The sequence below is a fragment of the Malaclemys terrapin genome, chromosome 4 (assembly GCF_027887155.1).
Source record: "Malaclemys terrapin pileata isolate rMalTer1 chromosome 4, rMalTer1.hap1, whole genome shotgun sequence".
NCBI classification, from domain to species: domain Eukaryota; kingdom Metazoa; phylum Chordata; order Testudines; family Emydidae; genus Malaclemys; species Malaclemys terrapin.
The window spans coordinates 88,686,720-88,702,939 of NC_071508.1; the positions used below are offsets into that span (position 1 = coordinate 88,686,720).

Genomic DNA, 16,220 nt, shown 5'->3' on the forward strand with positions numbered 1-16,220 from the left:
GCTTCAGTCCAGTTTCTATGGCACAAGTGTCCAAATCACAAATACTATCATCTAAATTGGCTTTATATGGCACCCATGATAATCTCAGGAGAGACAGATGATTAAATGAGTTACTGCAACTGGACTAGAGAGGTTCTTTCCAAGTCAGGGCTCAGGTATACTGAAGGAGCAATGGAGGAGTGACTCATCGCTGCTGCCAGTGTTTTACAGTTTTGTAGTGAAACACAGGACAGTATTCTAGGGCAGTCATTGCAGTTGCTTTCACCAGCACTAATTTACATTAAAAAAAAACCAACTCACATCATTTTCAGAGGTCCCGCAAAGGCTGCAGGATTTGCACTCAATGCATTGCCACTTATAGGTTTTTACGGCCTCCGTCATGTTTGTGGTGAATTGCAGGCAGGTAGGGTGTCCTGGAGAAAATTGGAGAGGACTGTCATTATTACTGTTTACTTTTTTAATGACTTGTTATTAAATTGGGGGACAAAATGCACATGGACATGGACTGATCACAACATGGGCTGCAACTAGCGGATACCGAAGAGGAAAGCAGGCATTAACCCTTTCGCTGCTGGGCACACAAAAAATCAGAGTAATCCCTGCCCAATTCCCCATTGGCAAAGCAGTAATTTGTTCAGAGCTCTTAAAAACATTTTTAAAAGAAAGTGAGAGAAAGAAAGAAATCAGAAGCTCCCACTTTCAGAGGGAACTCATCCATCTTAATAGGAATGGAATTATGTTTTAACTGGCAGTTAATTCAGCCTGATTGAAGGACTTGGTTGCAATGAGATTTTATTCCTCTTTTCAAAACTTCCCTTCCCACTGTCCAAAGATTTACAAATAAAAGAGTGATTCTGTAAACTTTGCTTGAGTGGGAGCAGCAGGGTATGGAAAAGGGACAAGGGATAGCATGAAGTGGGTGTGTTTTTTTAAGAGCTCTGTGCTACTCAAGTTGGTTGGCAGAGAAGAAACCAAATTGCATAGCTAACCCTCCAGGTTAAAAACAAACAAAAACAAAAAGCCACCAACTCCCGCAAACGAACTAACCAAAAGGAATAAATAAGGGAAAGCTAGCAAAACAGTCACATCTATTTGGGAAGGACAAATTGCCAGAGTGACAACCCTCTCCCCTACATGCGTGTCGACTCCAGCTTTGTGAAACAGCAGTACCACGGTAGCAGGGTCAGCAATGGGCTTTCTGGAGGGGGAAAATATAAACAAACAAGCAAACCAAGGTAGGATGAGTGTTCCTTCTGCAAAACAGAACAAGAGAAAAAAAGCCACACCACTGAACTAAAGTACTATACCCAAAAATCACCATTCAAGGTTGAAACAGTCTTTGGTCACCTGGAGTTAAATATGGTCTTCCTTCTCAGAAAACATTATGTTTTTCACCCCTCTGTTGTACATACAAGTATTAACACTGCATACTGCATGGGAGAAAGTGGTATATAAAGGAAGTGTGTGTGTATGTATATAAGACACACACTAAATGTAGTTTTGGACATCTTCAGGAATATTGTACAAATACACAATCTTTTGCCTCTTGCACACCTGCTATTATTGGGCAGCTATCAATAGGGAGAGAAAAAAAGCCTTTTAACTTCATTGTTATAGGAACATTTGTAGGAAGGTGGTCAGAGTAGAAAAGTGGAAGATATTTTGCTAGTAATTTGCTAGCAATTAAGGTCTGTCATTCCTTAGTGGTTACAAATGTGCATGTGAGAATGTACCTTTCACTACCAAATCCCTCAGCAATGTTTCTCTCCTTCTGTTGTACTTTCCCATAATTAGTATACAATATTTGGAAGCTTGTATTTTCTCAGCAGTTACGTAAATGATTTCTCAGTGACTGGGTAACCCAATAATGCTGACAGAGAATAGCCCTTCTTATAAATCAGTTATTATACAGTCACCAACTGCTGTAGGATTCTGGGTCTCTGGTTATGCTAGTGTGGGATCGGCGTGAGAACTAAGGACATCTAGTGGTAAAATACATGTTCATAAATTAAGAAATGAACAGAACATAAAGGGGAGGCAGTATTAAAGGAAGGAGAAATCAGTGTCAGAGTCTGTTAAGAGAATAACATTAAGAGCTGGAATAAACAGTCTCATTGAGAGTAGTGACAGGCCCAGACCAAAACCCTGGCTAAGAAGAACCCCTATTTTTGGAGTGTTTTAAATCTCAGCACAGAACTAGATCCAGATTTTGCAAACGGCACCTATCGTTATGATGGATCAAACCAAAACCAAGGATCTGCACATCCTGAAGTATGAGGTGTCCAGACACAGATTTTGTGACTTGAGCTCATCTCTAACTGAGAGTGACTCGGGGGATTATTGCTGAGATGGCACCTGCAGAACATGACATGACACTTGGTTGGTCCTCCAGGGTTAACTCCCGGCAAAAACAGAAGTTCATTTTAATGTCAGTAATCTGAACAAGCACACCACACAACATGTAAGAGAAGAGTTCACTGCAACAGCAACTAATTGATATCCACAAAGGCTGCACAGTGCTGGGATATATCAAGCAAACCCACTCAGACAGGGACCCCATGCACTAATCACAGAGTTACTAGCTTCAGTCACACATGAAATCAGCACGGGGAGGAATGGAATGAAATTTAACAGAAAGTAAATTAAGGCTCAATATGCACACATGCACGCACACACAAACCCTGTATTGTCTGTTACTCTTGACAACATCTCCATCCTGCCTGGCAATCAGACCCATAACCCAGGAATCATTCCCTCTCTTTGCCCCATATATCCAGACTGTTTCCAAATCTTTCCATTCTTCTTCCATAATGTTTTTAGAATCCTGCTTTTTATTGTCCAGACTCAAAAACTCTGACCAAGGCACTCATCACCACATGCCATAAGTACTGTAACCTGCTCTTCTTCAGCTTCCCTGACACCAACATCACCTTCTTCCAGTCCATATAGAGCACAGCTGCTAAAGCCGTACTTCTTGCCTGTTCTTCTGGCCACATCCTCTTCCTTTTCGAATCCCTCTATTAAGTTCCCCTCTTAAACCACATGAAGTTCAAGTTTCTTGTTCCCACTTTCAAGGCCCTTCCCAGTTTTACCCCTCCTTCCTTATCTATGTCTGTCTTTTATCATGTATCAGAGGGGTAGCCATGTTAGTCTGGATCTGTAAAAAGCGACAAAGAGTCCTGGGCCACCTTATAGACTAACAGACGAATTGGAGCATAAGCTTTCGTGGGTGACGAAGTGGGTATGCGTCTGACGAAATGGGTATTCACCCATGAAAGCTTATGCTCCAATACGTCTGTTAGTCTATAAGATGGCACAGGACTCTTTGTCTTTTATCACGTCACCCCGGCCCTTTTCTTCTTTGCCAATGAGACCAGCCTGGACCACCTTCTTCTCTACTCCCCAAAACATCTTTGCAATTTCTTACACGCTGCTCCTCATCCAATGGATCCCCTCCCTGAACTGATCTGTCCCTCTCCTTCTTTAAATCCCTTCTCAAGACTCACATCTGCTACAAGGCCTACAAGAAATCAGCCACTTTAAGCTGGCTAGGCTGAGTTGGGGAAATAATGATAATGGAGATTGTAAAACATTCCCCATTAGTTGGATCTACTAGCAGTGCCAGTCTGGCCTATTTTTAGGGGAAGTCACCTGCAAGGGGTGCCAGTTTATGCAGCCCACCATGCCCTGTCCAGAAATTTTGTGAATGTCGAAGGGGCAACTACAGGTGGCCAAATGATTGCACATCCCTAGGACTAGATCTCTCTGCTAGACCAGAGTTTCTTCACTTTCTGAAGAAAGAGATTGTCTCATGGATACTTGTCCTTCCAGCCTCCAAGTCAGGTTCTGATTCATGTTCACGACCCTTCTTTGTTGTGACCATAGCCCCAATCCAACTCCTCCTGCAGTCAACGGAAAGATTGCCACTGACTGCACTGGGAGTTAGATCAGGCCCTCTAATACTTGGAAAATGTGTCAATGTACCGTTCACAGCATTAAAGTCAAATGAGTTTTCTTTTCCCTGCTCTCCTTTCTGGCTCTCCAGCTTCACTCTAGACTGGCCTTGTGTTCTGCATGACACAATGGAAACTCCATAGCAGAGAGTTCCTGTGGCTATGCTCCCACAGAGCATCTGAGCTCCAGAGCAGAGCAGCTTCTGGCATTCCCCCTGCTAAGAGCGGAAGAGCCTAACTGAACCTGAGTCTGACAGACATATTTTGGTAGAGTCGCAGTGATAACAGAAAAAGCCTGTTTTGCAATTACAGGTGTTTCTAAAAAGGCTTGCACAAACAGCAGCCCAAGAAATGGCCTAAATGACAGATGTGGTGGAGCTGTGTGTGACAGGGAGCTATAAAGGTTTTATTGCACCATGTCTGTGGTTGTGATGGCCTAGAAATACTTTTAGTTCTACAATCCTGTGATAAACTGTATTTAGGGTAGGTTGAGATGTGCAGTGAAGGTTCTGCAGTTGAAACTCAGTTAATAATCCTGATTATAACAGACTCCAGTTCAGTCTCACATACCCATATGAGCTCTGCAAGCTAACAGGAAGAAGAAGTAGCACAAATGTATTGTGTCCTTGAAGTCAATAGACAGAATGCTAAAATGCACACAGATAGTAGCTTGGTCAAAGGTTCACACAGTCACTTTTCTAACAGACCATAACTGCACTCTAATGATAACTTTCGCTATGGAACAAATGCTATAAACAACACAAACAGCCAAACCCGCATTAAGGAAGGTAACAGCAAGTAAGCCCTTGGCTGTAAGCAACCAGTTTAATGCATAGATAGCCCTGAATCAGAACTCCAAATCAGAATGAACACTTGCCATCTTTGTGGACGTTCAGATCTGGATCTGAACTCTGTGGCTGAGGCCCACATGGTCAGTACTTTATAGTTCTCCCAATGTTGCTTCAAATGTCATGTTGCTTGATCTTACAGCACATCCAGTAGACAGCTGATTTGGGGGTAGGAGAGATCATGTCAGAAATATTTTACTGGGTATGCACACAATGCTAGTATAGGCTAGTAGAGAGGAAGATTTTAACACAAATACCTTAACAAATATTTTATATCTCTCCATCCCTCACAGACTGTGTGACACTAAAGACGAGGAATGACATTGCAGCCAATAGTGATCTGCTGCATCCAGGCATTCTGCGATCAGTACAGACCTTAGAATGGCTCATTAGTGCTTCTTCAATAATGAATTCTGCATCGCAAGGTTAATTGTAACCATGTGCACTGTCACAACCACCACAGACTGTTTAAATTAACAATCCAATCAATAATCTTTTCCAAACAATCGCAGCGATGATTTTGAGACAACAATAAGCACCAGCTTCCTTTTTTTTAAAAGAAACAAATCTAAAAATATTTATGCTAAGCAAAAGGGATTTTCACCCAGTTTCAAAAGGAACATATAATCAGCATACGGTGCAACTGACAGACAAGATTATGGTATTTTTCAGGCCTTTCCTCAACCACGTATGTGTGGTCGGGTTTTTGTTTGTTTGTTTTTGTTTTAATCAGTGGCATAATGAAAACCCATGGGGATCCTGGTTACCTTCTGTCAGTAGTCCATAAACTATTCAGGTCTTTAAACAACCACAGACAGATGGTACAGGTAGAATGTCCAATGTTGCAGCCACCCCGTATAGGTAATGGAAATTCCATGGGCAAAGTAACTGAAGAAATCAAGCCCTTCATATTGCTATGATGGAATCAGCATTGATATAACTGGTGTTGTTATTACAAGGAATTAGCGCAATTACTGAAAATAAAAGGGCAAGCTGTAATTTTAATGGGGGGGTAGCATGGAAGTACAGATTCTGTCTTCACTTGTCTGCCTAAAGATATAGCTTATAATGCTTACACATGTGCAGTATTGCCAAAACCAGGCTTTCAAAAATCATGAGTCAGGCCCTGCAAAATTATGAGATTGTCTTAAAATGTATAAGATTTCTTTAAAAAATTATAAAGTTGGGATTCTTTTCATTTCCATTCTGGTGTTTGTCTCTCAGGGTCCCATTCTGAAGCTTTCCTCAGTAATCATGAAGGCTAGAAACATAAAAATATGAGAAAACTGAAATTCTCTATAATCACAGGATTCCAGGAGCTGGAACTTTAAGAAAAAGCACCATGTGTCACAAAACTCATGATCAGTTTGCAAGACTTGGAAAAACTGGGTATTTATTCTTGCCGTTTCCATAGCCCTTTCTATCATCAGAGCTCTTTCTCAAAATACTAAAGTTCTAATCATGCCAATATTTATGCATGTGAGCAGTCCTAGTGACTTAAGTGGGACTATTCATGCACCTAAGTGTTTTCAGGATGAAGCCCTAATTCACTGATCATCACAATAGCCCCGTGTATTAGGGAAGTACTGTTATTTCCATTTTACAGAGGGGAAGCTGGGGCACAGAGAGATTAAGTGATTTGCCCAAGCCCACAGAAAGAATCAGTGTCAGAGCAGGGATCAGAACTCAGGAGTTTCTGGCTCCAAGTCCACAGAACAGACCACAATTGAATTCACCTTTTGAAATAAGCTGAAAACTTAAAAGCATCAGTGCTGGATATTGTTACAACCGGCCAATATTTTATTATTAAAGAAAGGGAGGGGAAAAGAAGGCACTAAAAAAGCTTATTTCTGCCTCCTGGTGACATAACAGTGAGAAAATCTGCCCTTTTCTTTCAATGGAGTCACTATATGAATATGCACGTTGCTGCCCCCTACCGAGCGATAGTAGGCGTTCTGCAGGCAGGCAATACTGGTGCTGCAGATGCTGCTGACCAAATGCTGCTCTGCTACAGAATGAGCCTTAAAGGGTTCTGGTGGCCTTAGTCAATAGACAGGCCATCTTGATTCTGTCAGCTAGCTCCAATATGCCAGTAATTGTGAAGAAATTAACTCCATCAATTGATGGGGATCTGAGGCCATTCAGCTGTAGCAGAGCACACCATTCCTCACTCCATAGTTTCTCTTTGACCAGTGTGGACAAAGCAAAAAAAAAAAAAAAAAAAAGATATTCTGATGCCCTCGCACTTGGGAGGTGTAGGCAACTGCATTGAAGAGATGGTAGTTTGCTCCCAGGTACTGCCAGTTTCAGTGAAGTAATGCATTTGAATTACAAAGAATATCAAATAGAATGAACCCTGGTTTAAGTGGTCACCCAAGGAGCTAACAAAAACCTCTTGCATAATAGACACTGGGACAAATTCTGCTCTGAGTTATGCAGGTATGACTCCAGCTGGAGTCAATGGGAATTGCACATGTGCAACTGAAAGGAGAATTGGCTTGTGGTCTATATTTTAAGTTCTCCTGGAAACGCTAGGGATGTTTTACAGTGGTTGTTTAGTCCATAGTGCATAGTTCATATGCTTTCCAAGTGTTGTGCAGGACTGTGGTCATGCAAATCCCAATGATCATTATGGGAGTGAGTCTCCTAGCTAAATACCTCCCAACCTAAAGCAATTCTTTGAAAATCCTGTACCCTAGGAAGCCAACCAGCCAGATCTCTCTCTCTAGCCTTGACTATCCTACATATTTTCCCTTAAAATTTCCCACCAGGGCTACCAACCCCATATGTACCCTGAGAGTGCTAGCATGCATGAAATGCTTGCAATTTTAGGTAAAGCTTAGGTAAAAATGTGAAGGATAGACAAAGCCCTTCTCTTATAAGGCAAAACCTCCGACATGACTGGCCATATTTTTAATGATTCTTTGTTTATACTAATTGAACCAATCTGCTATCAATTATTCATATTTTTAAAGGGAAAAAATCCAGAACTTGCTGGGCATTAAAAAGTGTCAAAAAAAATACCTGCCACTATTTGTACAAGACCGACCAGCAAACAAACAAAAAAAAAAAAACACAATGCTGTGAGCTCACCCCATTAATTAACACCCAGGAAACCTCTGATCAAAAAGAAATCACGAGCTAGTAGCTAAAACAAACAGCAAAGACTTGGGAGTTCTAGGTTCTGCCCAGCCTTGCCACAAACTTCCAATGAGAGCTTGGGCAAGCCATTTAACCTCTTTGACTCAGTTTTTCCATCTGTCAAATGGCATTAATTATTGTAACAGGAGTTTGGTGAGGCATAATTTGTTAATGTTCGTAAGGCACTTTGAGATCTGTGGAGACAAGGTGTTATAGGTGCAAGGTCTTTATTAATAGAGCTGATGAAATTACCAGTGCTAATTATTATCATAATTCATCAATGTTGCATAAATAATGAAGTAAAAAATAGATATGTTAATTTCAGCTCCATTATAAATACAGGTGTTGTGGAAAATAATCAATGTTTGCCAATAGTAAAGGACCAGAGATGTAAGGAAAATGTGTTTAAGTGTGTAAGATATTTATAGAGAAAATGAGGAATTCATCAACTGGGGTAAATTCTGCTATTACAGCCAAGCACCTTGGTTGTAGAATTAACTGAGAGCAAAATTTGTCTCAAAGGATGTGCATATTATAACATTATGTACATATCTGCGCGGAGGAGGGATGCACACACGCACACACACTTAGCCGAGAGAGAGAGAGAAAACAATTCATTCTAAAAGGATGTGCTCTGGAAGATTTATTTGTAATAATTTGGGATGACCTGCATAACACACAAGTGGCAAAGCAATGAGTGAATTATTCCGGCAATATCAAAAGAGTGCCAGTAAAACGTTTATCCCACCTCAAACCACCATGTCTTCTGAATATGCCGCTACACACAAATACCTTTCAAATGCTTTAGAGTATTTTAAAATGGTTTTATTGGTACTTCTAAAAATCTTTCCCCCTGTAAATCTAGACTACCTTAGCACACATAGTCCAGCTGTACAGGTCTTAATATACCTAATAGATTTTAAAAGGCTCTAAAATTACCTAAAATCACTTTAATATACATAAAATGTCATAATGTGAGAGTTCTGTATTTTGAGCTAGACCTCAGGGTACAAGTTCTGTATGTCTCACTGGACAATTGGGAAGAGGAAGTTACTTACCTGTAACTGGAAGTTCTTTAAAACCGGACAGTCTCTACGCAAAAGAATAAATGGACACAAATCTGACATCAGGAATCATAACATTCAAAAACCAGTGGGAGAACACTTCAACCTCTCTAACCACTCAGTGACAGACTTGAAGGTGGCAATTTTGCAACAAAAAAACTTCAAAAACAGACTCCAAAGAGAGACTGCTGAACTTGAATTAATATGCAAATTAGATACAATTAACTTAGGTCTAAACAGAGACTAGGAATGGTTGGGTCATTACACTAATTGAATCTGTTTCCCCATGTTAAGTATCCTCACACCTTCTATAGGTCATCTCGATTATAACTTCAAAGGTTTTTTTTTCTCCTGCTGATGATAGCTCATCTCAATTGATTGGCCTCTTACAGCTGGTATGGCTACTTCCACCTTTTCATGTTCTCTGTATGTATAAATATCTTCTTCCAGTGTGTTCCATTCTATGCATCTGATGAAGTGGGCTGTAGCCCACAAAAGCTTATGCTCAAATAAATTTGTTAGTCTCTAAGGTGCCACAAGTACTCGTGTTATTTTTGCGGATACAGACTAACACGGCTGCTACTCTGAAACCTGGAAGTTCTTTGAGATGTGTGGTCCCTATCTGTATTGCAAATGCAGGTGCACATGCGTGCCAGGCACCGGAGCCAGAAGTTTTCAGTAGCAGTATCAGTTGACCCACACATGCATCATACATTGCCTCATGCTCCAGGCAAGGTTATAAGGGGCCATGTGGGGTGATACACCCTTAGTCACCCTCTTACTTTTGAATAGCGCAGACCACAGCAGAGGGGACAGTGGGCAGGTATTGGAATACAAATAGGGACCACACATCTCAAAGCGCCTCCAGTTACAGGTAAGTAACCTCCTCTTCTTCTTCTTCGAGTGATGATCCCTATATGTATTCCAAACGTGGGTGAGTATCAAGCAGTGTTCAGCGTGGAGGCAGATGCGAGGAAGCAAGTGGTATTGCCGTCTACAGGACGGCCCGGCCCACAACTGTGTCTTCCGCCACTCCCTGGGTGATGGTGTAGTGGGCAGTGAAGATATGCACGGAGTGCCAGGTCACTGCCTGGCAAATGTCATGCCAGGGGATGTCAACCAGGGAGGTGGAGGTGGTCGCATGTGCCCACGTATAGTGGGCCTTAACCCTGTTGGGCAGCAGGGTATTAGACTGCCCATAGCATGTAGAGGCCCATTTTAATATGCGCTGTGAAGAGAAGGCTTGGCCCTGCAACCTCTCTGCAACGGCTACAAAAAGGCATGCAGGGGTGCAAAAGGTGCAGGTTCTGTCAAGATAGAACGAAAGTGCGTGGCGGACATCTGATGAGTGCAGGGTCCTGTCCACCGGAGTGGCGTGGCTTGGGATGGATGACTGGGAGGTGGCTGGACTGGTTGGGGTGAAATTCCGAAATCACTTTCGGGAGAAACTTAGGGTGAAGGTTATTCTGAAACTCGGCCATCATGGACGTCAATTTGCTGACCCATCTAGCAGAAGTGATGGCCACGAGAAAGATAACCTTCATGGATAACTGTGAGAGGGAGCACATAGCAGGGGCCCAAAGGGAGGTCTGGTGAGGGCAGAGAGTACAAGATTGAGGTCCCTGGAGGGTGTAGGTTTAAGAAGCAGTGGAAAGCTGTTCATCTACCCTTTCAGAAAGCGGGTGATGGTGGATAAACACCGAGTGAGAGGAAGGCACTAAGCGCTGCCAAGTGGACGTGGACTGAGCTGGTAGGGACAGAGATATCACTGAAGGGGAGATGGTGGCATTGCGCCCAGGAGACAAAATACTTCCATTTTGCTGCATAGCATGCCCGTGTGGAAGCTCATCTGCTGAGCATAAGTATGTGCCACACTGGTGTTGAGCAAGCATTGTCTATGTGCAAGCCACATCCAAAAAACAAGGCCATGAGGCAAAGCAGGCCTGGGCTGGGATGTTGGACTCCACCTTGGTCCTGCGTGAGGAGGTCCGGCAGCACAAGGAGGAGGATGCGGGGGGTGGACAATCTGAATAGGGGCACATGTCCTTCCAGGTGGGCACCACAACTGGCTAAGGAGTCATCCATGGTGAGGGTGGCAGTTGGGACAGGAGTCGTGAAGGAGGTGCCTATCAGCACCTTGAAGGGGTCGATCCATTAGGCGAGGGAGGCCCGGACCAGACATGGAACATCCAGGTAGTCGATGTGGAGTCTGCAGACTGATAGGAGCCACAGCTGTAGACAGCGCATGTGCAGGCTGGTCTGTGGTGTCACATGGGGGCAGGCCGCCATGTGGCTGAAGAGGCAGAGACAGCTGCACACCATGGTGCATGGGTTGCAGCATAGAGCTGCCACTAGGGACATCAGGGCAGGAAAAGGCCTGAGCTGTCCCAGAATCTAGGCATGCCCCGATGAAGTGGACTGTCCACCTCAGGACAAGCACAGATTGCTCCTCGTTTATACAGATGCCAAGAGCGCAGATGGCCAATGTCGTCTCTGAGAGGGATGGTGCCACCAGAAGCCAGTCATCTAAGTAAGGGAACACAGAGCACCCCAGTTGTCTTAGATGGGCTGCCACAACCACAAAGACTTTGGTGAAGACCCTTGGAGCTGTCACAATGCCGAAGAGGAGAACTCTGAAATGGCAGTGGTTGTCGCCCACACGAAAGCAAAGAAACTTGTGGTGGGCCGCATGGACGTCAATGTGAAAACACACATCCTTCATGTGGAGAGCTGGGAGGGAGGGTATGATGGGAGCGAGTGTCACCACATGGAAACTGATTTTCCTAATGAAAGTGTTGAGTAGCTGGAGACTGAGGATGGGGTGGAATTCTCCTCCCTTTTTAGGGATGAGAAAGTACAGGAAATAGAAGCCCTTGCTGATTAAGGGGTTGGGCACTGGTGTGATTGTGCCCTGTGTGGCACAGGAGCCTGGACAGAAGGGTGCAAGGCCTGGGAAGGTGCATATGGGCGGTGGTATGAGTCCCAGGGTGGCCAGTGTGCCCATGGGGTTGGGTCCTGGGTGTACGGCAGGCCCCAAGGATACACATTCCAAGGCAGCGGTGCCGGAGTGTACCAAGCCCGAGCTGTGTCCTGACACAGGGGAGAATGACGGTTCCCCTAATGAATAGCTGTCTGAGTCCAAAGAGACCTTCAGTAGCACTGGAGCCATCAGTGCGGGCCATCTGTGCTCAACCGCCAGGTGTGGCCTCTGTCAAAAAGCGGAGTGGTGCGTCCGTCGGAGTAGGGAGCTGCAGTACCGAGAGCAGTGGAGGGGTGGATATGGCAGGTGTAGGTGTGCTGTTGGGAGCAGAGGTTTGATGCACCCAGGCATCCAGGGGATGTCTCTTGGACCACTGGAGCGTGGAGGCATGTGCAGTATAGAATGTGGAGACTCCGGTCACAATGGGGGTGCATGCCATGAAGGCAGTCTCTTTGCACAGCTGGAACAGCAGTTGTGGTACCAGTGCCTCCTCCTTCCTTTTAGCTTTACACACTGCATGGGGGAGCTTAGGAGGTGGCACGGTGGGGTCCATATGCGATGTCTCACCCAACCTAGCATGGCTTGGGGAGGAAACACTGTGCTTAGAGGCAGTCTGCAACATGGACTTGTACGATGCCCATGAGAACACTTACAACCCTCTCACTTGGACTTGCCCTGCACTGGTGGTACTGATGGATCTGGGCAGGAGGCAGTGGGTGGAGCACTCACCACCAGTGAAGGGAGATGCACAGTCAGTTCCATTGGTCCTGGATCAGACTCCCCACACAGCTGAAGACCCTTCTCCATGAGGAACTTCCAGAGTCGCAAAAGACGAGCCTCGCAGGTCCATAAGGTGCATAGGCAGTGGAGAATCAAGCACAAGTCATACTTGACACAGTTTCTCACAGAGCAAAAAGAATATGTCTGCTCCCTGATTAGCATGTCCAGCTTCCTGACAACAGAAGGCCTGATTCATTCCTGGAGTTACACTGTTGTGAAGCTGGGGTAACGGAGTGGTGAAACAGGCCCCAACTGAAAGGTGTAAGAGTGGAACCTGACCTTAGATCCATTGAAACCATTGTCCTCCCAGAATTTCCCATCCTGAATCAAGCAATGTTCTGCTTCCTTCTTTCCTAAACTGACCCTATTAGACACTGCTGGCTGCTAAGCAAAATGGCTATTTCTTGCCTAAGAAAAATAATGTGGGAGCACTCAAATGACCTTGTATCGAAGCCTCAGCTCGTTACTGTACTGCATAAACCGTCCAACATTGTACAATTCCTGGGGGTGATTTAGGTCAGCGCGACCTCCAAAAAAACCACCAGTCCGCATCACAGTGTGCATAGCATTATGGGTAATGATCTGCTAATTGCCAAAAGGCAGTTAGGCTGCTTACCAATACCAACAGGAAAGAAACCGCCCTCAGGCACTGCACAGATTCTGTACACCAGGGCTTTCAGTAGCAGGAACACAGATCCTAATAACTAAAATAATACAACTTATAAAGTATGGCAGAGAATGCTATTGCTATTGTGCTGAGTTTCTACACCCAGCAGATGTATGTACTGGCAAATGTGCTGTGTAAAGTATTCCTAGCACTGTATTCCTTTCAATACAAGATGTTTTCTGTGTTTAATTGTCTAGCAAAGTGAGGCAGTGGTAAGATGAAAGGGTGGATGGGGAAGGTGGGCTGCCTGTCCAGACAGGGTGAATCTCCACAACCCGGAAAGCCAACGCATCACTTGTCTGGGGGACCTATTTATTATCCCTCAATAAACTGCAGTGGAAAAAACTCCAGCACAGCTCAGACCTCGTCACTTTGTGCTGCAGGCTCCCCAGCCAGGCCAGCTCACACACCAGAGAGCTTTCAGTCAACTGGCAGGCTCACTAACCCTTTCAAAATGAGCAGTGAAGCAAAAACACTTGGTCATAAATACTAAAATAAAGGATGGAGGGTTAAGGTGCTGTTGTGTTGGGTTTTTGTTTGTTTGTTAGTTAAATCAGCTCTTCCCAGTAGATTAAACACATCTGCCCTATAGCCTATTTACAACATTGCTATCCTAGGGGAGCCAGAGATTTCCAGTGGTATTGTTATAATGAAAGGAATGCTGTAGAGTCTAAGGTGTTTGGGAAGCCATTGACCGGGTATCCTTTTGTCAGGGTGTGAAAAAGAACCTTATTTTTAAAATAAATATAATCTCCACCCTTTCTATACGAGCAATAATCCTGCCATCTGTTAGAACCAACAGCCCTGACTGCTGCTGCCCTAATACCTGCTCCTTCTTCAACATCACTGGTGTTAAACTACTGTGTTAATACAAACAGACAGCAGCATGTCTGCAGGGGATTCTAGCGCTGTCCAGCATACAGATACATTGAAGGTAACCCTTGAAAATAACAGTTTTCTAGGCAAGCACTGGACCCTGGTAATGCCATCTGTTCCTGAAAGGTGCAAGAAGGGGTCCCAACCAACACTGCACTGCAATTTAGAACCAGCCTGACAAGCTGATGGGACCAAACTGTCACACACATTTCAAGCACTGAAAACACCTCTTTTCTAAGTTGGTATTTTACATTCCAGGGATGATTTTTGGATAGAATTTTATAACCATTTTGTTGTTGCTATAAAAATTCTGTTTTTAAAATTCATTTCTTCACAGGACTTCCCCCTCCCACCCACCTCTTATGAGGTTGTTTGGCTCTTTAAAAAAAAATACCCTCCCCTACACTCTTTTGTAAGGAAGACTTGCAGTGTTGCAAGCAGAGCATTGCCCCCAGAACACAATTTTTGCATGAACTTAGTATTCATAAAAGGTGCAGGATGACAACCCTGACGCCCCCTATTGATCCACAAAACAGGCTTTGCTACACTGACCTGTCTCAAACCTGAGCTGGAGGGACCATCGGTAGTGGTGAGAGCATCGGCTGGTTTCTGAGGGCCTTTCAGTCCTTGGCTTCTCTTCTCAGACTTCCAACAAGGGGGGCACTAGTGTGAGGCACCACTGAAATTCCACTTAAGCCCATAGGGGCTTCAGTGGTACAAAGACCTAGTTTCTCTGAACAGGGGTGATTTCCCCATGTGCCACAAAACAGCCATCAGATAAGAATGACTCAGGCACAATTGAGTGGATTGGTTTTTAACTTGTGAATTTGAGGGGGAAAGTATCTTATCAGTCTTCTCAACCAACCAATTCTCTTCCTAGAATGCATTAAGAACAGCTCAGAATTAAGTTACTAGCCAGAATGGTTCCCAAAAATTCAAATCAAATGGCAAACGCCACAGAAATTATTTAAATTTCACTATTTAATATGAAATAAACTGCAGAAATAACTATGCATAAGACATTATGCCATTGCATACACAGTAACCTCATTGCTGTTACATGAGGTAACTATGTATCATACAGATAGATAAATTCAGCACAATGAGTAAATGGCTCATCATCTACATAAACATATACCGTAAATGTAACAGCTCTGGCTTTCCCATGCAAGTCTGTTGAACTGCCTATAATTTATACTATTGCTCATATAGTAATGTAATTGTATACTCCAACATAACTAGCACCACATCGTTCAGCTAAACAGAAAGAAAAACAATTCTGAGTAAGTTACTTCATTCATTCATTTAAATGGACTCCATCTAGTGTGTGTGAGTGAGAGAGAGAGAGAGAAAGTATATTATATATAAACATACTTGTCATTGTTTGTAATGCAATCTTAGAAGCTGGAAAATAAAATTGCATTGTCATTTTTCCATTCTCCATTTTTTAAACACTTTGGTTTTCCTGTCTTGCCAATGGAGCATTGGTCAACATGGCTGCCTTTTATTTACTTCTCCATCAAAATATCATTTAGTGGGAAGTGCTTAGTTAGTTAACCACATGCTGCAACCAGCAGAGGGCGCTCACACTGTGATTTCAATAAGTCATGCCAAAGTGGTGGTGGTTTCTGTTTTTTGGTGGAAAAATGGCAGACAAACATACATTCATTTGTTAGATCCCAGATGACCTTCCCCACCAGAACAACAAGTCAAAAGGTCAGTCATATTTTAGACTTTAACAAGCGAATAGCATTCCTTTAATGTACATAAATGATATTTTATATCAGCTAAATATCACAATTGATTAATCAAGCAATTAGCAAGTGCCACAGCAGTGGACATAAATGCTTACAGTCCACTCAGCACTAAAAGGAATTACTGAGAAGAGGCTATCATGCAAATTAAAATTAA

The 16,220-nt window shown here is 43.5% G+C and overlaps 1 protein-coding gene across 1 annotated transcript in view; it reads right to left on the reverse strand.

The window, feature by feature from the left end:
• Positions 1–16,220, reverse strand: part of DPF3 (double PHD fingers 3) — a 205,527-nt gene that overhangs the window by 9,075 nt on the left and 180,232 nt on the right. The window contains exon 9 of the mRNA XM_054026168.1: positions 301–413. Coding sequence (XP_053882143.1) covers positions 301–413 — 113 coding nt within the window. The remainder of the gene's footprint in view (positions 1–300; positions 414–16,220) is intronic.